Consider the following 24,879-nt stretch of genomic DNA (forward strand, 5'->3'; position numbering starts at 1 on the left):
ACATGGCCGGTCATTCAGCTCAGGAACGTGCACAGGACGAGCTGGACAAGCCGCCGCCTAGTTTCTAATAGTCGTCCAAATCAAATTCTTCCTCATCAAATTCATCGAGTTGCAAGGCCTGTAGATCCACCTTGTAGCGGAGCATGCCTCCAATGCCTCCGAAACCTCGGACGAACTGCGATCCCTCTTGCGACCGGTCCGTGATGATTTCCAGCGTGGCCCCGAAGTTCTTGTAGTTGTTGGCCAACCACTCCAGGAACGGGATGTTTTCTTCTAGCTCGAGCTCGACGCCCGTGTCTTTATCCGTGAAATGGGTCATGTCCTTTTCCTGTTCCGAAGACAGATGTAAGATCTTCTCCTCGCCGGTGGAGTGGTTTTTCAGCGTGAAACGTTGGATGTCCAGGTTTTCCCAACAGATGAGCGTCTCGACCGCGCCCATCTCCAAACAACGGAGCGTATCTTCCACGCCGAAGCAGTACTTGCCGGTCTCCTGGCTGATCTGATCAAAATATTTCCCAATCAGCTTCTTCTCTTGAATGAATTTCACGTTGGCCAGCGATTCGGCGGCCAACTCAATGGCCTGGTTGAAGCCGTTCTCGCCTCCATAGGAGACATCCACCAGTTTGATGATCTTGGCCTGCAAACGCGGGTCAAACATGTCCGACTGACTCAGCTCGGTCTTAAAGTCCGCACTACCGGCCAGAATCAGGCCCGAAATGTTGGGCTTGTCGTTGGAGATGAAGAGCGTGACGGCGGTTTCAGCTACTTTCCGCACGTAGTTGTGTCGCTTCTCCATGCGGAGACGCGCGAAACGCAAGGCGGACTGACCACCGCGCCCGTGCTTTTTAGGCAAATCCACGGTGAACTTGTGCAACACATCACGGGTATTGCCCTGGAGCGTTCCGAAGAGCGCGCCATTGCCGTCCATGACGATGAAACCGAATCGGTTGTCGTCGGCCAGCAGGGCCGTCAAGGCCTCGGTGTGGAACTTGTTGTCGCAGAGGTAGAGCGACGTGTTGATGGGCTTGAAGGGCTCGAAGTCGATGTTGACCTTCTTCTCCTTGCCCTCGTCGGTGACAATGGTACCACAATAGACAACTAGGCCGTTGGGCGGGACCTTGGTGTAGAGCTTGAGGCGGTGCTGGACGGAGGTGATGGCGCCCAGCACAGATAAGCGATTAACCCGGGATTTGATGTTGGAAGCCGTGCCGTACTCATCGGCCAACATCTTGGACACGCGCGACACTTGATCGCCGGGCGGAATGATGAGCGATATCATCGAGGTCCCGTTGCCGCGGGCCTTCTGCAACGATTTGATCAGCTTCTTCACTTTCCAGATCTCCACGTTCTTGTCCGACGTGGTTTCTTCGTTGCCGCTCATGATGAGGCTCAGGCTAAAGCAGAGGCTGAGCTGAACGACCAGGTGAAAGTGACGGGAAAGAGGCCAACAAGGACCGGAAATCAACCAACAACCAAGGCCACAACGACTCCAATGACTCTGCCGGTCACCACCACCACCACTGCCACAGCCAAGTCGGATCACGGGCTGGGCGTATTCAAACGTTGGCAACGTGGTAGGGATCAGAGACAGTGCTGAGTGGGTTGAGTGCCTTCAGAGGGTGTGGGTCTGCCCTAGACGCCTCCTGGCTATCTGTGGAGTGTGAGTGTGCAATGGTCGGTGTGTGATGTGGCTCAAGGCATGGATGGTGGCACTCCAGGAAACCGGTGCCCTCCTACTGCTACTAGTACTGCTAGTACTGCTAGTACTGCTAGTACTGCTAGTACTGCTAGTACTGCTAGTACTGCTAGTACTCCTCTCTTACAGCTCTCACTCAATGCTGGTGGATCCACGCAGCTCAGGCCAAACACTCTCAAGTCTGGCCTGTGCGGGCCAAGCCAGCCAGTGACAGAAGAACAAGCGGCACGCACGGGCCAGACACGTTTCGATCTCGACGATCAACACCGGCTCAGCTTACTCTGGCTATTTAGGCCGAGACAGCCTCTGCCTGACCATAGCTGACTAGCAGGAGGATGCGAATGCAGCTGACAAAATTTCAAAAGGAAACTCAGGTCCCAAACCTAGATTGCCCGAATTTTCCGGCTTGGACCCAACTAAAGGCGTTTGTTTGAGTGTCATTTCTCTGGCAAGCCCTCTAATTGCTACTATTGCTGTGCATTGTCAGGGCCTCTAAATCTCGCGGGTTTTTTTTTATGGGTTTTGCGCTGTTTGGCCAAAGTTTTAGTGGAAATGTTTGTGTGGGGCTAGTGTTGGGGCAAGTCTAGACTCAAGTCTTTTACTCAATGTTAGAGAAATTGGGCCGGACTTGAGTCATTCAGAAAGGACATGTTTCATTCATGTAGAAGTCCGTACTTTTTGGCAGTTTCCTTCAAGTAGTGCACATGAGGCGTTGAATGTACGACCCGGGAAAAAGACGAGAAGATAAAGGTTTTGTGAGGCGTTAATGGACATTCTTCGAAATTCTTGAGCAATCCAAAGTGTGACAAGTCAATAGGAAACGCAAGGCACTAGGGATCGCTGTTGGATGGTGGCAGCTGTAGCTCGCTCCTTTTCTGTAATGAATTCAATTCATTGGAGGCAAATCTGCTTTGGCCTGTGCTGCTGCTATTATTTCAACTTCTTATGCCAGAACTGCTGTTTTTTGCCATACTGTTGATCTCTCTACCTAAATGGGAACCCGTGGCAGAACCCAGGTCGCTGGCCTTCGAGTGAAGGCAAGATTCAGCTACTGCGTCAGCTGAGAATGCAATCATCGCACAAGGTGGCTAATATTCCTCTCCCAAATCAGAACTTGCACATGTTCGCTCGCAACCTAATCGAACTTCTTTTATCACAATTTGTTGCGTAGAACTAATGTATTCAGCTTTGGCTCCTGGGGCAGGCACCACGTGTTACTTCGAAACCAACTTTCGAACAATTATTAAGCATTCTGCAAAGAGTTGCAAATGAAAGCTAGGGTGACCGGACAACTCGGCCCAGCGGACAACTCGGCCCAGCGGACAACTCGGCCCAGCGGACAACTCGGCCCAGCGGACAACTCGGCCCAGCGGACAACTCAACCCAGGACAACTCGACCCAGTACTTAACACGACATTTTGACTAAAAAGAACATGATTATGGAATAAAACTAAAGCTTAATGGATCAACATTTGATTTGCAGGCAAAGATGTTAGCATCAGTAAGGCATCAAATAAAAGATCAAGTTTGATTAAAACATTATCAAACTTGATTTTCACAACATGATTAATTCAAACATAACTTGCTTTTAAAGATAAAATGATGAGTTGTCTAAAACCTTTCAAATTTTGACATGTTTTCCATCAGTTTCAATTTTGCTCCTTAAGTATGAACTATTTTTAAGCCAACATATTGGGCTTAATTTCTATACTGGGTTGAGTTGTATGCTGGGTTGAGTTGTCCCCTGAGACAAGTTGTCCACTGGGTCAGGTTGTCCGCTGGATCAAGTTGTCCTGGGTCGAGTTGTCCGTTGGGTCGAGTTGTCTGTTGGGTCGAGTTGTCCGTTGGGTCGAGTTGTCCGTTGGGTCAATTTGTATGTTGGGTCAAGTCGTCGTGGGTCGAGTTGTCTGATTGGTCGAATTGCTCGATGGGTTGAGTTATCCTGGAAGTGAAAACTAGATTTAGGCTTCTTAATCCAGCGACTCGTGCACAAGAAGGCACAGAAAGGAAGTAGTCACAAGGCCAAGCTAAACGTTTAAAAGCTTTGGTTAAAGTAGAAATGCTTTATAAAACATGTGTAGTATAAATAAGCCGCTGAAGTATGTAGTCTGTTTTGATTCATGGTTCATTGTTGCATTGACTATTTCCTCCGTTTTGAAGTGTGCCATAAAAGTTTGGCAGTTTATCTTGTCTCCTGAAAAAGGCCCCAAAAGAAGAAAAATTGACCTAATGAAATGGACTCTCTAATCAGCTACATTATTCAGTGAAGTCCAGTGCGTGAGAGAAGGTTGCGTTTTAATCCCACAAGTGTTGCGTGCTAATAAGACTGTTATGGTTTATTGACTCGAAGATTCAGATTTGGAAAGGCTTTTGACCATTAGCTCTTACGATCGCAATACGAAGCTTCCTTACCTGATTTGTTCTAAAGTGGACAACCAGACTAGTTCCTGCAAAGGCTACGCAAGAATAATTTCAGGCTGCCTTAAAATTAGATATCAATCAGCATTGAAATTAAGCCAATCTTATATAGTGCTGCCCTTTTTTCAAACATCAAGTGGGATTAGTATTATTTGACTTTTACCTACTGATTATTTCAGTGTCGATTCGAAAGTGGCAGAGTGTATATCAAATATGCAAACGAAATTTTGAAGAAAAAAAATCGCACACTCAAAGAAAAAGGTGTCATACTCGGTAAGAGAAAATAGGCATGTCTTTAAAATACCCAAAAACTATTTAAAGCATACCAATCAAGAAAGAGGTAGACTGAAAGTTAAAGCGACTCACGACATTCACACTGGTACACTTAGTCTAGGTGTTCAATCAAATTCAATTATATTTTTCAAGCATTATCAAGGCCTGAATCATGAGTCTTATAGTATGGAATCAAAACTTCGGTGTTTAGGCAAAAATTTCATTCAAGAAATGTCAATAGCTTGCCTGCCACACAAATCTCTACATTTCTAGTTTAAGATTGTTAAACTAACTGACCTGATCGTCTCTAGCTCGTACTATCTCAAGCAGCAACCCTCGACTCACTTCAGCAATCACTTCCCCCCAGGTTTAGAGTACTTGACCTTTTGAAGCTCAAATATTTTTCAGAGAAGTAATTTTTTTTATAGAATGAGTATATAGACGCCAATATTTTAATTCAACCAAAATGAGCAAAGTAAAAATGAATAAAATAACCAGAGGCAAAAGGAAATTCCTCTAAGCAAGCTGTCAGTGTGAATACCACCGCTTGGATTGGGATAAGGTATAAGACTTATAGGGCACGCCCCTAAATCAGATCGAATTTAATGCATAGAACAGCACCGTAAGTTTCATTCAAGACCAAGACTGGGAGTATTGGTAGAGAGAGAGAGAGAGCAATACTAAAGTGTTGTGAGACAAGGATACGTCATGATGCTTAGCGGACAAAAAAATATTGTTCGAATCAAAACTTCGAATATGTCGGGTAACTTTAGCCCCTCAAAAGATCGGGGAAAGATGGGAAATTAGCCAGCCTTACACAATTTCAAACCTTTTAAAATGCCGAGTCCATTGAAGAGAAAGTTCTAGAAAAACATGCCAAATTACAGCTTGGCATTGGCAGGTTCAGGTGTGTATTAGAGGTGCAGATTTACACTAATTAAAACTGAAGATGCTTAATGAAGATTAATTAATCTTGATTAAGCATCTTTAGATAAAGCAAGTCTTTCATGCCCAAACATGGAAAACGGAAGTAGCTCAAATAGTAAAACTTACGTTGTTAAACACTCCAAAATGGAGCAATGACAGAGTTTCCAAGTTATCACATCAAACTTTCTCATGTCCATGCAATTTTTTAGGGAAAGGAGTACTTGAGTACTTGATTAATTAATCTTCTAGTGTATCGAATAAAAGAAATGCAATCAAAGAGCGTGACAATAGAAAAATCGAAGCCATGAATGGGTTTGATTTTTATTTATGGCAGCCGGCTCACACAAAATGGAAGAGGAACATCAATTTAAAAAACCAATTACGCTTGTTTCACTGTTATGAACGAACACTAATCATGAATAAGGTTTTTCTGAAATAACTTACAGGGTGAACGGGATAAAGTGTTACAAATAAAACCGTTTATCGCGTAATCTAAGATAATTTTACATGAATCGAATTTTTATTTTTGGCTCTTCAATGACACAACATTGTAACAAAGAACAATTTGAAAATTCATTTTTTTTGACATGAAAAGTCCTAAGAATGTCTCATCGCTCAGACTTGGAAAGTATCCTGACATTCGAGATATTCTCTCCCACATGGCCTTGCCGGTCCAGACAGATAGTTCCCCCAGTAGACTGCTTGAGCTGATTCTGTTTTCTCTTAGCGATCAATTGTTCGTTTGATGAACATACAATCAGATTTAGGGTATTTTCGTGCATAGATTTCCTGCCTTGCAATTTCGGCATGATTGAGAGCAAGGACTTGGTGGTCACATTATGTATTCACACTTCAAAAGCTATTATAAAACAAGTGCTGCCATGGTTTCATAAGATAAAGAATACTGCTGCCAATTTTGGCACCAATGAAGAAATTACTTGGTTGAACCAATAATCACAAATAATAAGGCAAACCCGATGACATTTTGTAAAGTCCACCCAGCAAATACACATGAAACTTAAGTGCTTTAATTAAGGTAATAGGCCCTATTTTTTCCATGAAGGTAGTTTAGAAACTTTAAGAATGTATCTTGTGTCAGACAGAATATAACTTTTTTTAACAGGGTGAGAGGACTTCATGGTTTTTAAAGATTGATGCATTTCTTTCATTTTCTACACATTTTTCACAATGCTCTTATGTAAAACAAGTCAAGCACGTACAGGTTCCATCATTTCGAACTCCTGAAAAAAATAATGTGCTGAACATAATTTGGTAAATTGATCATAATTTGTTTTGTTTTTAAAGCGGGAAGGAAAATGACGAGAGCGGTAAGACTATAGATGCAGGGTCCCAAGGTAAGATTCGGCAAGGGGCAAAAAGTACACTTTTCATTAGCCCCTTTCCCTCGAGTGACATCTTAGTAGCGACTATTTTCCGCCATGGTATCATCATTTTCACGGAAGTGACATTTTTGCGTCAATTTTTATTCACTGAGGAGAAATAATATCAAAATAGAGTGTCGCGAATGGGAAAGACTTGTATTTGAGGCAAATGGCTGGGCTCCTTTTTTGGTGTGTCAATTGTTTGTTGTCGGATTTGGATTAAAAAAAAACAGGAAGTATGCTCCATGGTTTCAAACATTTTGTTCAAATTTCGGTTGCTTTTATTAAGGGTCTTGAGGAGTCAAAAATTCATGGAATGACCGCACGTTCGCCCCTTTAAGTTGTTAAACCAACAACTCATGCTGTTATTCAAATACCACAAAGAAGCATGCTTGGACTTTTGGGGCCAAAAAGGGGTTTGTTTGCTAGCATGCAGAAAAATTGGGAGAGTTTATTTATTTAACCGACTCTTTGCGTTTCTATCTTTGACATAAATGTTAATCTATAATCCTATATAATTAGTACAAATTCTCATTGATGGGATATTTAAGGCAATTAGCTATCAAGCGTAATCAATATCTTTAAACAATTCACAACCAGTCCGTGAAGACCGTAGTGGATCAATCAAGCTTTTACTGTCATGATTTTTATAGACTATCTGATTTCATCAGTCAATCAGGCTACACTTACCTGCCAGTTTCAGTCCTATAAAGGACTTTTTCAATTGCCAGAAATCTGCATCCCTAAACATCATCATATATCTAGTAAACTTAACCGTTTTAAGCCGTCACAAGTTGCCAGAACAAGAGGGTATTTGTAAAGTTAAAGCTTGGGCTCTATAAGTAGATGTCAAAGAGTGAGTATTTAAATGTTTTGTAACTGTGTAATCCTGCACTTTCATCAGAATACCCTCTTTTACCTCCATCCATGGGCGAATGCTTAAGAATGCAACATATGTATGGTGGTAAAAGCTTCAGTGTAGAAAGCAACACACTTACGAGTCCAAGAACACTGAAAGTGTTGTACTGAATGCCGAAGAAGTTCCAAAACCATGTCTTCGTTCTTGTTCCACTTTCATAACTTCAACTTTCTCAGTGAGGGCCTCATTAAGAAAGCTATTATTGCCAAAAAGTAGGGGACTGGCAAATACATTGCCTCCCAAAAATACAGTGTTCAGTTCTACCATCGGCCAAAGTCAGTTTAATCTGTCAGAAAGGCAAGAACAAAACAACAGGTCTAAACGATTGACGTGGAGCCTAATTTTAATGTTACATGGTTGCAAGGGCCAATCTCAATCTCTCCTTGGTTGTCCTTGCCAAGCAAATCGAAGTCCTTGGGTTGATTGCAGGTAAGGCAAACTCTTCTGAACCGTTTGAGTAGCGAGACAGGGGGAAAGAAAGTAAGAACACTTGGATGAACATCTTTCTTTGCTGCACTTTTCTCATTGTTGAACACTCTGTATCTAGCTTCGTTGAATTTTCTACGTACAGCCTTTGCACTAAGTCTTATATTTAAGGCAATGTCCAAAAAATCCATGCAAAGAATGATAATCATTTGCTCACACATAAGATACTTTTTTGGAACAGATGGTTTAAATAGATATTAGAGAGTAACAGATGTGCAAACAGTGCAAATGCTTAGACGTTGTGAATGCAAAATATGGTTAACGTTTTTTTACAGTTTTATATTTTACAAACGTCTTTGGCAATCATTTTAAAAAGGAGTGGTCCCAATCGTCTTTACTCCTAGGCTAGCGTCAAATGAAAACGAACATATTGAATTTTGATCAAACGTCAAGAATCAAATCTATCTAGAAGTTAGAAGTCAAGCAAACTCTTTCTGAGGGGAAAAGTGAAATTCTTATAATCGGGTTTCAATGCACTTATTGCTTAAAGTAGATGTGAGTCTCGAAGACGGAGGAGTTTCCAAAAGCGGCGATTGAAGAAGCTAGAACCCCAGGTCTCATTCTGGCTCAAATGCACACATGTTTGAGCCTTTTTGGGTGTGCTTACGATGTGTGTAAGTGCAATAAGCAAGCTGGAAAGGTATATCTTGTGTTCTCTTTGATGAATTTACGTGGGAGCAGATCGGTCACTATCGAAACTTCAACGGAGTCTGCCAAGCTATCAGTGGGCGGAGAATTTGACTGCACAAATTTCAATTTATACGTAGAGGCCTTTTGTCATTTCTTTACTACAACTTGAGCGCTTTCTGGAAATTTAATAGATGCTTGTGATTTTTCTATCCGGTTATTCTTTCAATGCTTCCCTCCAAGAATTTGAACCCAAAGGACATTTCCGAATTTGATAACACTTGGGCACCGTTTAGCTCTTGATAGTAAATTTTGGCTCACTCTGCTCACACCCACTGACCGATCTGTTGATGCCTTCGTGATTTGGGTGCTCTCCCAAATTTCAAGATCATTGCCACACACATGCACACACACACATATACACTCGTACGTACCTACGTACGTAGTACGTACAGGAATACGCGCACAACTGGACGGCTTCAAACGTAAAAGTAGCACAGGCCTATACGTAATATTGGCTACGTACGTGGAGTAGTACCTACATACAATCTGTGTATTTCTTGCATTCTCGAACTGATTTGAAGTAACTAACTTATCAACACACCCATGGCTGCAAAGGTACTCGTATGTTAGGGGAGATACATGATTTATTCCTCAAGGAGGCCGAAGTTTTACAAAAAAAAATGGGAGGGGAATAATTGTTGCCTAGATTGAAATAGTGAAGACTGCCCCAGACGTCGTTTGAGCTCATCCTACTTGAGCAGATGGGCGTAGTGGGTGAGGAACTTACTACGGTGAAAGGCGATCTTGAACCTGGAGGTGGGGAAGACGTGGAGGACGAGGAGAGTTGCCTATGCTCCCTTATGTACGACATGCTGCACCGTAGAAAGACGATGGAAGCGAGGATCTCCTCACAACAAGTTTGCTAGCTTCCCAACAAGCTAGCACAACGGTAGGTATTTCGCTAGTTCTCTTGCGTCAAGTTAGTTCATCAGAGTTTCTCTCCGAGTCCTTAGTTGCATCTGATGGTTGATTATTCATAACGCTTTGACCATGAAAACGCAAGTGATTGGTGTTTTAGTGGCTGTAACTGTTTTGCGTCTCATCGGGTTAATCTTAGGTTGCTGGTACGGCCCTTTCATTTACATTGTCATCCCTTTGGGCGTGCTCTACTTGTCATTGGACATCTTGACCGTGTTTATGGTGTATGCAAGCGATATCTATGAGTGGGAAGTGGGCGAGAAAGTGAGCAAGTGGGCTTGGATCGGAGGCAATATCTTGGCCCTCATCGGCCTATTTGTGGCCTTCATCTTTTACTTGGTGGATTTGGGCTTTTGGGGAATGACCTATTACCCAATTCACATTTGCTTGTTTATTTTGATCATCTTCCTGTGGGCTGCCATTGTGGTGGCCATTGTTCTCATCCTGAAAAGTTTCAAGGACCAACCTGACTACGGTGAGCGACGAGGAAGAAAAGCCAAGAAAAATCAAGACTACGAGGGATTGAGCAACCCCAAAAACGATCCCACACTCACCTACTGAGCGCCTTTCTGCAGCCAAACCTCATTATTGCTTGCCATCGGAAATGTACAGAAAGGGGACATCTGAATATGTGCCTAGGTGCAAACTGAAATCGGCGGAATGGGTGCTTTTGTCTCTACGTCACTAACCCCTCCCCCCGAACGGGAAAATTTCCTCGGCATCATCCCAACGAACAACCAAATGATTTAACTACAATGTAATTATGAAAGTTTAATAGCTAATTCAAATCCATTTTTGGCCTTGATTCGGCCATTGATTGAGTACTCTGTTTATGAGCGACCTTGGGCATTAAAGTACTTCCCGTTTTTCACCTACAGTACGGAGTACGTACGGATTAACATTCATTCGCTTCTCAGCACTGAGCAAGTCAGAGAAAACTGTTGATGAACGACGCAGTCTTTGCATGAAATGGGGATCGTTCCAATGGTACAACATTATGAGAAATCCTTTGCCGGTGATAATGAACAAATGAAACGCCATTTACTTAACAAAATGATTCTGTAAATTCATTTTCGAAACTATACTGATTATGCTTGGATTGATGATATGTGTCGTATCGCGTTTTCATCGCTTTTTACAAGACGATGATAATGGTGAAAACGTTGTTGCTGCTGTTGTTATTGTTGTTGTTGTTGTTGTTGAAGATGATGATGATGATATGAATTCTTGTACCATGCAAGACCTTCATCAAGGAAGAGAAAGTTGGTTGATGGACTGATCACAGTTCTGTTCCAAGCCAGGAGACCACTTCGAGTAGGACTCGCGTACTTGTTTGTTTCAACATCGTGACGGCCAAAGAATGATCGATGCTATCCAAACTTGTTCCATCAACTGCCAGTAGGCGATCCCCACACCTGCGGAGAAAGAAGGGCACCAAATGAAATAACATCAAAAATAGGGCATTAGTATGCATGGGAGATAGACGAGTCTTTCACATCTCCCTGCTTTCTGACTCTGCGCCTATTTGGCTCTCTACGAACATGACGAGAGACTCAAACGGAATATTCCGTCGTCACGGATGAATGAATACCTACTTGATTTTAGCGTCCTTGGCTGCGGGAGAACCTGGGACCACAAATAAGACATGAATGGGTTCAATTTCAAGAGAGTGCTCGTCTTTGGCTCCGCCCACAATGGAAAATCCCCAAGATCGGTGCTCTTTTCGGTGGAGAATGACTGTCTTCGGATATTGAAGGCTTCTGGGCAGCTTTTGCCAGAACATCCAACTCGGTATGAAGTTGGAAGCACCGTAGGACGTCTCTGGGCCATCCATCACGCCCAAAGCCACCTGAGAACGACTAATGGTGGCCTTCAAGGCCGTGACAGCCTGTGCATGAGTTAATCCAAACAAACTGACATTGTCCACAGAGAGGAGGACATCGCCTTTCTGAAACCAGAGATATCAAACAAGGCGATCAGCTCACTGCCTCAATTAGTATGTACCTACCGCCATAAGCAACCAACTACGTACACTGTACATGGCCATACAACACGGACCACCACCATCATCATCATCAACAACAACAACAACAGCTACAACAGCTACAACAACAACAACAACAGCAACAACAACAACAGCCAAACACCATTAAAGAATGGGTGGAAGTTCCACGTATGTACAGTCGTACATACCTAGTGCCCGTACGAGTACAAGAAGCGGGAACATTCATGTCTTTCACACCAGTTCAGTACACTCACAAAGACGCACTAACATTGTACCTAGTCTAAAGTCTCTTTCATGCTTCGATTGGATTAAGTCTCGACCCACCAGATGACATCAAAATGAGGGTTTGACATTGCATGGACAAGACACTGGGTGTGAAAATTGCTAAATGTTAGTCAAAAACCTTTACATTTTCACTTAGCGGAAATATCAACCTCCGTCAATTTTCTGGTCCTTTCACCCAATTAGCCTTAATTTCTACTTGTATTGTAATTCACTTGAATGTTTTATTGTCAAAAGTTTTGCTTGCTCCATTGCTTTTAAGTTATAACCTTGACCGCCTCTTACGAATTCATTAGGCCACACTGTGGACACAAATTTGGTAAAGTTAATATTATATCATATTTGGCACGACTGTTTAATTTGACGACATGGCCACTTGGGATGAACAGAATGGTTCAAGAGATACGAAATTTGCTCTTTTCTTGTGAGTCCGTTTATCAAGTTGTCGGTGCATGAACGCATGAAGGCGAGAATAAATTGCCCTAAAGGCAAGTTAGCAGCCATGTTGGCATATCGTGCCAGTTTAACGGGTCAAGTTGAGGATCCGCGGTTACCGTTTTTATTTTATTTTTGGGTTAAAGATATCCACCACTAGGAATCGGGCATTTGAAAACCAAAGAAGGCTCGCTCCTTAAAGCTCTAGATTTTCTGGGAGTCTTGAGTGACCCTAAAGGACAAGGTGTTGTTGACAAGCTATGTTCTCGCGCTCGAAGACACAACTTTCAAAAGGAATGGTTGCTCTTTAAAATAACTGGCTACAACAAACATACTCTGGCCCCAAGCAAGTTTTTAACGCTCTTTCGTCGCTTTCAGTACAACGTTTGGTAACGTCCAAACGCTTGGTCCGAGGCAAGAACAGGGAAAAAATGGGCCTCAGTGCACTAAATGAGTACCCCGCACACGTACCTTGAGGAGCTTTGATTTCCCGATGCAGCCATGTGGATGGATGTTAGCGACATAGATAGGCGTATCTCCTTCGTTACTTCCAATTCCTCCTCCAATTCTCATCCCCAGACTTTCGCGAGCATTCTTGGTAATTTTCACCAATCGCTCCTGGAGCGAGCGAACTTCCTGAGGTTGTTTTAAAGCCCGGCGCAAGAACAGGGACATTGAGTTGGATGAGGCCTCATTAGCATTAGCGTGGAAGCCATTGGTTGATATGACCTTCCGGCCCCGATCATCGCTGGTTCCAGAGGGCCCTGCATGATGTAAGTTGTCACTCTTGGATGAAGCAGCAACAGAAGAAAATGCCAAACTTGGGCCAATGGAGCCATTGCTGGACGTGCCACTGTCTTGTTTGGTCGCTGATATCGAGACATTGGACTTGGCAAGAGCCTTGTCATTGCTCAGATTATTCTCCTCTTTGGGAGATCCCTTTCTTTTGGAACAATTAGTCGTGGCTCCGTTGGCCGCAGAACCAGCGTTGTGTTGTGAATGTGGGGAAGCTGTCTCTTTCTGCTTTGTGGCATATTTCATAGCAATATTGTAACAGCGCCCTTCAACGGCGAGACCCTCATTATGTGGGCCTTTGTGAAAGCTCACTTCGGCAGAAGGGAACTCAAAAGACTTCACAGAAGGTGTGGGGGTCTCCAGAGCTTCCATAGACTGGCTTTTGGCTTTCTTCACATCTTTCAATTGTTCTTTTCGAGATAATGCTCGGTCGATAGTTTCGTATATGGCCATGTAGTCGTCATCCTTTTGGATTCGCTTTTTATCTAATGGATCCCAAGGCTGGCTGAGATTATCGTACAAATGTTCGGAACTTATGCCCCGACAATCAGATTGTTCCAAGGAAGAAGGGCGTGAATACGGGTCGCGATTGGGGGCCTCGCCGGCAGTACTGGGGCGTAAATCACTTTTATCGGTTTCGTATCCGTCGGAATCCATGTCGCCATCAAGTTCATCGTCGTCGTCGTCGTCATCATCATCATCATCATGTTCGTCGCCAATAGTATGCCCAAATCCCAATTCATTCTTGGATAAATGGGATTGGTTGATGGCCGGAGCTGACTTTGAGCGAGTATGGGTGAATTCTTTGGCAGAGCAATTGGAAATGGCATCCTCGTCTCCATCGGGGTGTTCCAGGTCTTTCAGATATAGATGCGTGTGAGGGGACCGTCCAACCACAAGACTGACTTTATCATTATTCTGCAATGGAAGAGGCGCTCAACACACTTAGTATAAAAATCGACTCGCTTATCTCTCTGCTTTCTTTGTTTCATTTCAGCAAAGGCGCAAAGTAAAGAAGTGGAACCACTATGTCCTAGATGTCTTGCAGTTGGAGTAGAGGTACTTATGAAGAAAACACCATCTGAAGCACCATATGCTGTCGCCCTATTTGCCTCGCTTGCTTTGCTTGCGTTGCTTGCTTGCTAGCTTGCTAGCTTGCTTAATAAATAGTTTGTAAGGGAACTACTAGGAAGTTGAGTATTGTTCTCGGTCGGGGGGGGGGGATGGTGGTGGGCAGGACAACGGTCGTCTTTGGGTAATATTTAGCCAATTGTAAAAGGGCGAGATGCGAGGGAAACAGCAATACAAAGAGGAAGAGAATGAGGAAGAGAGAGAGAGAGAGAGGGAGGTGGGAGAAACGGGAAAACCCACGAGACACCCACTGGAACTAACCAACCATGGGCAAGTAGGTAGGTGGATGGTGCGGTCGCTTCCTGTCCCACAAGCGCGTGGAGGAAAACACGTACGAAATTACCATACCCAGGGGTATGAAATAAGAAGTCCGAATGAATGATTGATCGGAACACAGAGCTAGGCATAAACAGATTCAGTGTGCCACAAAAATGGATCCCATCCATAACTCGAGCGAGTGACTGGGGCCATCAAGAATGCCAGACATTCGAGCTCGAGACTCTCTCTCTCTCTCTGAGACGTTCTTCGTGTCTCTTGATCCCTCCTCTCCTCTCACACTGACATTGAGATTCTGATCTCGAAGGGGCAAAAGAAAAGGCTGAGTGCCCACAGCACACGGACGATCCTTCATACGTTAACATTACCTGGATGAGGGCGGTCGCCTGAACCAATCCCACGTGCCTCACATCCTGTCCATTGATGAACATGAGACGGTCGAACTTCTGAATCCTCCCGTCTAAAGCGGCTGTGCTGCCATCTTGAATATCTACAATATACACCCCAGGCATGGAACATTTCCCACTCAAACGGATTCCCAACTGTTTCGACGTCTCTCGTTCTAAAGTGATTGTCAGAAGTTCCTCACTTCGGGGAGGAGTTGGAGGCACCTTGGAGGACGATTGAGATGAGGCAGAAGAACAAGCGGACGGGGTTACTCCTCTACCTCCCAACGATGGACCAGTCGCCGTATAAGCGATCGTTGTGGTGTTGGTGGTGGTGGTGTTACTGGAGAACGAGGAGGAGGAGGAGGAAGAGGAAGCAAGACTGGTCGTCGCCTTCGACATCATCTCGCGAGGTGGTCGTTTTGAAACTTCCACTGAATACTTCTCAATTCGCTCTCGGTAGATGCCCAATCTCAATACCGATCCCATCTTTCGCAGACATGTGCACACCTGAAATTCGAGCATCGGGATTGTCAAACCGATGGCCAGGAACCAAAAAGAGGCCGGTCTGGGCTTACCTGACTGTGGTTGGCCCGGGTCATATCAATGCCATTGATCTCGATGATTTGGTCCCCGGGACGCAATCGCCCATCTTGAGCCATTAGCCCATCGGGATAGATTTCTTGCACTACCACACATCGCTGGGAGAAGAAAAAGAAGAAAAAAATCCATTCGTTGGGACTTCATTGTATCCGATGTGAAGGAGTATGACAGTTTTATTTGCGATTTATCACTCTGAGCTTTTGAATTGGAACTTGTGAAACAAAATCAAAAGGTTCTAGAGAAATCCATTCACCGAGGTGGTCGCTCATAAATGGGAACATTCCAGCTTTCCTTTCCTCTCTCGTGACTGACTGATGGTACGTATGTACTTAAAATGATCCCAGGGATTGGACCCGATGCGTCAAGTTTGGGAGTGATTTTTTTTCAGTACACTGCACTTCGGACTCCGGATTTCTCTTGTGAAATTTGCATCGAGTCAACTTGATGATCAACATCATTGAAAAAAGAACGTACAAGCTCATCTTGATGTAGGAGCGTTTCTGACGTACAGTTAATGCTTGTACAGTATGTGCGTGCAGCGCGAGGAACATTGCACTTTCAATCCCCCTCCTTGATTTATCGAGAGTACTGTACTTCGGTATGGATCAGCGTCAAAGCTAGACGCAAATTGAGAGGAGGACATCTCTAGTGGTACAAAACTTCTCACTGACTTAAAGTTGGTTCTTGCTCGTCGACTGAATGTACTCGAAACTTTTTACCAACGAGCTCCTTTAGCTCTTTATTCATGCCTCTCTTGAGGTTAGATAAGTTGCTATGCAGTCGTCGTGACGAAATCGCCCGCGACGATCCCATAAAGAAATGATGCTGATTGTGGCCCATTGCACAATGAACATGCATGCTCACCAACGGCGTGTCCGATCCACCGACAATGGTCATACCCAAACTGGGACGCGTCCTGGGAATCTCAATATGGGACACTTCCCCCTCCAGAATTGGCAAGCGAGTAATACCTGAAGAAGAGAAAAGAGGAAAGGATGGACGATTTTAACAAAGGAGCAATCAGGTTTTTAGTCGCCAAAAGAACTGCTGGCTCAACGTTCGAATCCATTTTCCTTCCGTTCTGTTCTGGTCAGATCAAGATTGGCTTTCAAACCCATTCGTACTCGCTACTTCGTTCTCGTACACGTGTCCCTACGTATAAGGTAGGTATACTACTGTACGTACCTATATACGTAAGGATGGATAGCTAGGAAGGCAATTCGAAGACGGGATAGGAAAGAAAGCAGAAAATGGAACCATTCGTTTTCCTGTTCCAGATCATTTCTACGATTTCCAAAGAATTGTATCCACTGAAGCCCAACTCAAGAGCAACTTGCTACATTGTTTAGTAGACTATTAACCCAATCCTCTACCATGTTATTTCAAGGAGTTCATTTTTGAGTCCAAGTTGTCAAAAATCTGTTAGTCTGTATAGGCAATTACGAGTTTTTGCATAGTCAAAGAAACTAATGGAATCGAGACTTCAAATATTGAGCCAAATGGTCTTGGCAAGCTCGATTTCGGTACGATGTTCCAATTTGAAAAGCTCGACTCCATTCCTTGTCTACTAACTTAATTCCCAATCTGTCATATTTTCCTCTACCCGAGCAAAAAAAGATATTTTCGATGATGACAGCAATTTCATGTCCCAATATGTTGATGGCCAATCGCATCCAAGAAGAAAAAGTTCACCAGAAATGTCGCTCATCTGAGCTTAGCCACGCGAGTTTGGCCTTGATCACGAGAACCTTCCAGTACATAGCAGAAAAATCTCACCATCGCTGATGACATTGATTTGAAGTTCTTGGGGATTACAATCCGCGTGATCGTATTTGGACCAATAGAGCTGATCCGAGAGGAAAAACTGATTCATCTTGAGAAAGAGTTGGAGAGGGCGCTTTCAGCCGGATATTGGTGTAGAGCCCAAAGAACGATTGTGGGCAGCCCAGTTTCTGCACTCCCCTGAGGGTTATAAGAGCTCATGAACTCCATGACGTTCATGAGCTCCCCAAGTTGGCCACAGGCACTGTCGGCAGCTTCCTCGTGGAACTGCTCTATGATTCACTCTCGAGACAGAGTGCCATAATCATAATTTCCGGCATATTGATCAAACTTCTGATCTGCGTATTGTCAAGCTCATCCTGTAAGTGGTCTGTCCCATTGCACACTTCACAAGTCTCTTCCGCATTGTGTTCTGCTCCAAAGTTGGCTCAATATTGGGACATTTTGTTAGAGGCACGTAAGCACTTAATGGAACCGGGATTTCTCAATTTTCTCACAACTCGCTCGCAATGATTGAGAAATCTCCGAGATTTGTTTCAAATATAATGACGACGCTGAGGTGGTGATGACCACGATGACGTGCAGGGAAAAAGTTTGAGGAACATGTTCCTTTCGCAAGTTCCTATTTTTATTCTCCTGGGAACGTTAAGCACCCCCAGTCTTAATTCAACCACTGGTGAATCCATGCAATACTCTCTGGGACTGAAGAAGTGGAACCGATAAGGGAACGTTGGCGACTCCTTCTGACTTCAAAGGAACCTTAGCTCGCAAAGGAGTAACGGAGAGAAAATCTCCTGGCTCCGTGCACTAGTGGAAGATATGCCATTCTATACTGTGTATGAGCGTAAGTGGTGGGAATGGCGAGCGTTGGGGATGTGAAGAAGTAGTACAAGTAAGTATAGAAGTGGGAGGTAGAGCCCAAAGACGAGGCGAAGAAGATCGAGAGGATCGAAGGAGAGCACCAGAATCCGAATGGCATCAACAACAACAACAACAACATCTAGTGCAATAACAGCAGCAACAACAACGGCGCACACTGCGACCACTGCGACCACCCTCGAGAGAAAAGAACGAGTACAAGGAAATAGTGCGTGGATGGGCGAGCGAAACCCTAGGGAGAGGTCACTTTGAGGTTCCGCTGCCAAACGGATTTCAAGCTCTCGTCCACCCATTTCTATTTGTAAGGCTCATGGAAAAAGGCCGGGAACATAGAAAAGAGCGACGGCAAGCCCCGAGGACACAAAGCTACATGCGTCTATACGTACACACTTTATATAGGAGAAACGGGGGTGAGGAGGGAGAAAACGAAGGGCCGAACGGACCGAGAACAAGGCGAAGAAATTGTTCGCACACTCACTCAAGGTGGCCAAGGAGGCTGCAAAGTTTTGGTCCTAACAACATTCAAGACGATGATGCATGAAGCAGGTCTTCAGAAATGGAACATCTGCATGGACCCAAAGGCCTCGCTCGAGGACCACATCGTTTCATTCTCCCTCTTTCTCTCCTTCCTTACCATGCCCCCCTCTCTCTCTCTCTCCTCTCACCCCAGGTTCGAGCACGACTGATGGAGGGGCAAGCACGTTCACTGTTGAGCATCGAAACGAGCTCCATTCAAATAGTGGAACACACAGGGCTTGCTGTTGGTCAGAGGACGAAACCATGGGACCGCATAACACTCCCGACAACTATGAGCCCAAATGAGGAGATCTATGCATAAAAACGACCCGATTGGAATAGAACTACTGGGGATAATGCGGTCTTTTCCTCGAGTCAAGCCCTTCTTGAGGCAGGATGCTGGACATGAGTCTACCAACTTCTCTCAAACTCCCAAGTCAACTATGAAGTTGGCAAATGAACGGTAAACTTTAAATGAATGCAAATGAATGATGAACTACAACTTGGTTGTCGGAAGAACGACGGAGATTACGCAATTATTAGCGTTTAGCGCCCATTATCCGTGAGGATAGAGTATTGTACGATGAGCAAAGTGGCTTTGGTTTCGTGGAAATTGTTTTTTTTTTTTTGCATTGCCAAAACTGCTTTGATCATGAGTCCAGGTCCTGAAGCTCAATGCACCGCGTCATTGTTGTTGTCTCGATATACATTTGAGATGGGGCCTTGTTGTGGCGTGTGATTTCTAAGGGCTGGGAGCTAGGTGTACTTTGATGTCGTAGCTGACAGGGTCTCTCATGTTCCCCCAAAATGGGACAAGACTGTGGTGGCAAATGCAGAAACTTGTGTGTTTGTTGCGTCTGACATCCAAGCTGCGACCAGGGGCTTTCAAATCCAGACTTGCGATCGGAAAGGTCAGGGAAAGTAGTCGTGATTACTGCTACTGCTTTCCATCCTCCTAGACGCCTCAAAGTCATGATCAGAATCCAAATGAGGCTCCTCTTTGATCTAATTTTTCAGTTTTCGCTGAGATTCGACGGAATAAGACTTTGTTGAATACGAACAGACCGAGGACTTTTGGAACTCCTCCGGGGACTATTTCAAACCACTAAATGTTTTCAGCTACCAGTACGAAAACTATAAATTCCCCTTAATGATACGGAACTTTTCAACAAGAGAAACCTTGTCTTGAACATTGCTTCACATACTCATCTCTTTTTTATCAGTCCTGAGCGCTTACTAGACAATCAGTGGCACAGCGTTGCAACGGGAACCACCAACAGTAGCCATTACTTAATTGGAAGCTTCGTTTCTTATCGATATTTTACAGACATCATTCTTTTCCACATAATGATCCTTTGGGGATCCTGCAGTGTGGCGGTGGCCTACGTCCTATGTAACAGCATACCCCTCCCCCTTTTCCAAGGAGAACGATCTCAATCCAACAGACAACATCGCCGTCTGTGCTGCCATGCTAATGCGCTATCCAGGAAACGAGGGCGGGCTCAGAACAAATTGGGATGGTTTAGTTCAAGATGCTTGAAAAACCTTTTCCTTCCAATTGAGTTTCTTTTTTTGTATTTGAATTCAATATTACATTTGGACATATATAATTCTGGCTTTTGAGAAATTCTCTTAGTGTAAAGTTGTAGGCATAACTCTTGAGAGCTCTTAGGTCACTTAACCAAGTTGGCAAATACGATAATTTACATATCAAAATTGAATAGGTCCTGAATCCTGAATGGCATGGCATCCACGTTGATCGACTAAATTCAGTCCTCTCTATCTACCACCTATGATTGAAGTTGCCCGTCCCATTTAACTCGAACCAGCCCTCGAATAAAAAGGCTCAATTCCATCACGTCGGTACAGTCATCTGACATACCCTGTGTCTGCAGTTGGATGGAGCTCCGAGATATCTGGCGAATTTGGGTGATACCCAGCCTGAGCTGACCAAGGTCTTTCCCTGATGCAGTTAATCATTCAGGGATTCACGTTTCCCCTCCAACAGCAGTTCTCTCTTGCTTTCTATTATCTTGAGTGGCATCCAAATCGCACCAATTAGTTCCTGTCTGACGCCTGGCTCTCTTCAGCTCAATAACGAGAGCGAGAGAGAGAGAGAGAAATATCGAGAGAAAGACAGCTAGACAGACAAAAAGAGAGAGAATCAACAAGATGAGGGATCTGATTGGAACAAAGTCATGCAATCACCCAACCCATTAGCCGTTAGTGATAGTCGCCGAAAATGAACTTTCCAGAACTATCCCACGACAACATCCATGAGAAGAAAGGAACCCACACTTCACCATGACGATGTTATGTTAGTCCTTTGTAAGTACGTAAAGACCGGACTCCTCTTCCCATTATAAAGTCAAACACTGTGCCACTTCAACAGAGGACTGAGGAGTTTGATAAGGAATTCAATTTACAAAATTTGGCGGCCTTTCCTCATAAAAGGGCCGTGAGCCTCGGAAGAGGACACAAATGCTTGTTTACCCAATCGAGCCACGAAAGTTAGACCAAAGAATAGGAGAGAAAAAAGACACCTCTGACAGGGAGCGGAAAACGAAGGAGCACGAAGAAAAGGAGAAGAAGAAAGAGAACCTAAAGAAGAAGGAGATGAAAAGACGAAAACAGAATTAGGCCTTTTTCAGACTCTGTTGAAAGGAAAACAAAAAGACGTCAGAGGAAAGGTGAATGGTCCAGAAACAAGCCTTATTGGTGCTAAAATTGCAAAGGGAAACATAATGAAAGGGGCCTTAGGGGGAAGAAGATTCAAAGAGAGGAAATTCAAGTCAACAAATGAATGAATCCAGGCAAAATCAATAAGAATGATAATAATATCAACAAAAACAAAAGCAACAACCACAACAGCAACAGCAAGGCTTTGCGACAATAAATGCGGCCTTTTGCCCTGACTTGTTGCAACTTCCCGAAGTTCCATTCCATGTCTCTTTCCAATGCACTTCCGAGGATCTAATTAATTGCAATTGCGAGCGACATTCAACCTCAGTGGGGAAACATGAGGAAGCTGTGAGTCAAAAATGGGCTTACCTTCTTTCTTGAATTGACACTCGTTTTGGTGCTTGTTCATGGACTTGGTGGGCCCTCGGTATTCGCAGCCAGCACTGGCAAATTGACAAGCTACCAAGGTACCCAGACAACGATAACGAAGATGATCCGACAATGATCCACGGCTTACCACCTCTTCGCAAGAATCCTCGTTTGGACAGTTCACCTCCAGCTTGTCCAACAGCCTGAAACATGGACACACGGATCTCATATCCATACAATAAGCACACACAAAATATGAGGCCTGGCAGACTCGCGTTCTTCCGAAAACTCATTTCCTCTGCTGTACGGCCAAGGCGGAACAAAATATGAGGCCTGGCAGACTCGCGTTCTTCCGAAAACTCATTTCCTGCCTACCTCCTTATCTACATAAGAATCACAAAGAGCGGCTGCGCAATCTGAGGACGGAAGTCCAAAGGATGGTGAATTTGCCAGAACATCCAGACCATGTACCATGTGCTCCCAACTAGCTAATGGCTAACATTTCTATCCTAGAAAAAGACAGGTCTCATAGTTGCTTTGAAACTACTGTAACTTTGAAAGGAAAAGCAACTAAGTTTATACTCGAGGCAGTACATTGTCAATTTGTCAAGGCTCAGGTGTTCATAAAAAGAAAGATCCCTGGACCCCAGGGATTGAATAGCAAGTACGACATAAAAATAATAATGGGCTAGCCGAAAGAGTATGGTCTCAAAGGGGAAAGGCAAAGAGGGGGGATTCTTTGGAACTAATACAAGAGCCCGAGGGAAAACGACTTTTGATTGGATCTGGATGAAAAGCCAGAGCAAGGACGACTTGTCTACCAGAGAGGATATTGCTTGGAGGCTCTGTAATGCCTGAGAAGTTTTGTTTACACAAACGCGACCTTGTTTCTCCTCTTTTGCACACAACCTTGCCTGGGGGATCATTGAGAACCCCCTATATGTGAGTACATCAAATAGGCTCGCTCCTAATTGGGTTCCTCTTGAAGACTCGCGCGGGTTTCTTGATCACGATTCATCCACACTGATCCACACTGATTTAAATGATTAGACAAAACCACGAAATGGTACGGGGGTCAGCACCATCGAACATGATTGCGTTATCGTTTCTAGGAAGCTTTTGGGTTAAAACTTTCGGTACTCGTATATACCTTAGCTAAAATCAAGGGCCTTTTTCAAATCTTGCCATACCCAATCACTCGCAAATCGAACTGCCTTTGTCACTGGAGGCCATGTAAGCTCAAATACCTTTTCAGGACCAAATTAGTGGGATTAATGGTCATTTCCGAGAGTGGTTTCCGATCCAAAGGACACAATGGATTGATTTTCAGATAGTTCGAAATACACACGTGGCAAAAGGTGTGAGCGCAAGGCGTGTCCACAGGCTGCACAAAGGGTTGAAGGCAAATTTGGCACATGAGGTCCTCGTCTACCTCGTCAGTGTAGTTGTAAAGATGCGGTTCGTGATGAGAATGGATTTGACCGCAACTGCGACACGGACGATGGTTTCTTGAGCTGTGTGCGTACTTATTATAAGCATGTCGAGAACCAGGGGTGGATCGGTGTTGGTCTGGCTGTCCATCAGGGAGACCTCGAGGCCGTGAGCGTCTCTGGGTGGCCGGAACCTCCTCTCGAAGGCTCCCGGGAGCAATCAAAGGCTCCATAGCCTTGTCAATCACGGGGCATGGAAGGCTCCAAGTCCGAAAAACATGCCCAGCTTTGTGGAGGGCTTAACTGAAAGTTGTTCTCCCAATTGGAACAGCAGCACTCTTTCCTATGGTACTATGAATGGGTATTCATGTCTGCCTCTAGAATCAAGGTAGGTAGGGAAGCTTCTTGGTCGTCGAGCCAGATTACTAAAATCTTTGGTAGTGCGCACCGACGAGCGCAACCACAACACATGGCGAAGAGCTACAGGTGATTTACCTGGCGGAAAGATCTGGCCGACCGGCTCGACCACTCGCCAAGCACCCATTCCCACTGACTGAATGGTTGGAGAAAGAATGGGACCGGGGCACATCAACACAGCGATCAAGAGCTACTCCACAAACCGACTACATTTCGCTGCAGCGATGACTTTCCCATTGAGAATGTATTCGGAATTCCAAAGAAATCTCGATCCACGTATGTTTTTGACCTGTCTAACCTACCAATATTATCCTCGTGGAGGCACCCAAAAATGTCAGGACCATTTCCATGCATTAGTAAGGGTCCCCTAGCAAAGGGTTGACTTAGCAAGCTGAAGCCACGCCCGCCCGTTTTGACGATCTTAAAAAATAAAAAAAAATAAAAATTTCTAGAAGTTCGTGGTAAGTTGCATGACCTTGTCTTGGAAGTCTGCAGATTAAATCAATTCATTTATTGATACATCAAAACAGATATGTTGGAAATCAAGTATATCAGGCACGAGCAAAGCTTCCAACTTATCAATCTCCACTACACTCCTAAAGCAACCAGATTGTTAAAAAACACTTCTTGGAAAATCATTCCCAATTTTATTAAGTTGTTCCACAAATGACCGCAATGTTCTTAAAAGTTTTCCTTGATGATTTGTGACTTAATCACTAGCCTTGCTTAGGTCAGTAAAAATAAGATGATTCTTTTTGTTTCATGTGAGTCCAGAAACTGCAGGATGGGCAATTTTGAGAATCAGCTTGACTTTTGACACCAAGTGGACAAAAGTGAATAAAAGTGGGCAGAACGTGTCCAAAAGTAAGTACCATTGTCCAAAAGGGGGTTAACAAGCAAAAACTTTTAAAACCTAAATCATGTTATTTCTTTACCTAATCTAGATGTTAACCAGGAAATAGGATCAGTTATTAATAAAATCTGAGCTTTCTTAGAATACATTACTATAAAGTAGCAACTAGCTTTTGTCGAAAACAGACATATCATTTCACTAACGTTTTGAATTTCCAAGATACACACTAAAATGGGTTTTTAAGATCTCAATTCATTAGCTTGATACACTACAGCTTTGTAAAGTCAAAACAAATATCACCAATATATTTTGGATGTTACAAAGTCAAA

General features: G+C 44.0%; 3 protein-coding genes across 4 annotated transcripts; 1 reads left to right on the forward strand and 2 right to left on the reverse strand.

Moving 5' to 3' along the window:
* Window positions 1-6: 6 nt before the first annotated feature.
* LOC131886310 (eukaryotic peptide chain release factor subunit 1) lies at window positions 7-1,790 on the reverse strand. Its single transcript, XM_059234600.1, has one exon. The coding sequence runs from the start codon at window positions 1,379-1,381 to the stop codon at window positions 65-67; it is 1,317 nt and encodes a 438-aa protein (XP_059090583.1). The 5' UTR covers window positions 1,382-1,790; the 3' UTR covers window positions 7-64.
* Window positions 1,791-9,644: 7,854 nt separating this feature from the next.
* LOC131887242 (uncharacterized) lies at window positions 9,645-10,580 on the forward strand. Its single transcript, XM_059235798.1, has one exon. It carries the CDS (start codon window positions 9,782-9,784, stop codon window positions 10,268-10,270), a length of 489 nt encoding a protein of 162 aa, XP_059091781.1. The 5' UTR covers window positions 9,645-9,781; the 3' UTR covers window positions 10,271-10,580.
* On the reverse strand, window positions 10,515-24,068 carry LOC131887241 (ligand of Numb protein X 2-like). 2 transcript variants are annotated; one of them, XM_059235796.1, is made up of 8 exons: window positions 23,098-24,068; window positions 21,851-22,053; window positions 16,487-16,593; window positions 15,598-15,720; window positions 15,002-15,529; window positions 12,903-14,144; window positions 11,305-11,657; window positions 10,515-11,124 (listed from the first exon to the last, which is right to left on the reverse strand). In XM_059235796.1, the coding sequence occupies exons 1-8, from the start codon at window positions 23,511-23,513 to the stop codon at window positions 10,989-10,991; spliced, it is 3,108 nt and encodes a 1,035-aa protein (XP_059091779.1). In that variant the 5' UTR covers window positions 23,514-24,068; the 3' UTR covers window positions 10,515-10,988. The 2 variants fall into 2 exon arrangements, with proteins under 2 accessions (XP_059091779.1, XP_059091780.1); XM_059235797.1 differs by lacking the exons at window positions 21,851-22,053; window positions 23,098-24,068 and adding an exon at window positions 17,399-18,389.
* Between the last annotated feature and the right edge of the window lie 811 nt (window positions 24,069-24,879).

This window comes from Tigriopus californicus, chromosome 9, assembly GCF_007210705.1.
Source record: "Tigriopus californicus strain San Diego chromosome 9, Tcal_SD_v2.1, whole genome shotgun sequence".
Lineage (NCBI taxonomy): Eukaryota > Metazoa > Arthropoda > Copepoda > Harpacticoida > Harpacticidae > Tigriopus > Tigriopus californicus.

Coding starts and splice junctions, on each gene's coding strand:
- LOC131886310 (XM_059234600.1), bottom strand. CDS start 1,381: ATGAGCGGCAACGAAGAAACCACGTCGGACAAGAACGTGGAGATCTGG.
- LOC131887242 (XM_059235798.1), top strand. CDS start 9,782: ATGAAAACGCAAGTGATTGGTGTTTTAGTGGCTGTAACTGTTTTGCGT.
- LOC131887241 (XM_059235796.1), bottom strand. CDS start 23,513: ATGGAGCCTTTGATTGCTCCCGGGAGCCTTCGAGAGGAGGTTCCGGCC. Junction 15,721..16,486: donor GTGGATCGGACACGCCGTTG/GTGAGCATGCAT, acceptor TTCTTCTCCCAG/CGATGTGTGGTAGTGCAAGA. Junction 15,530..15,597: donor CCCGGGCCAACCACAGTCAG/GTAAGCCCAGAC, acceptor CTCGAATTTCAG/GTGTGCACATGTCTGCGAAA.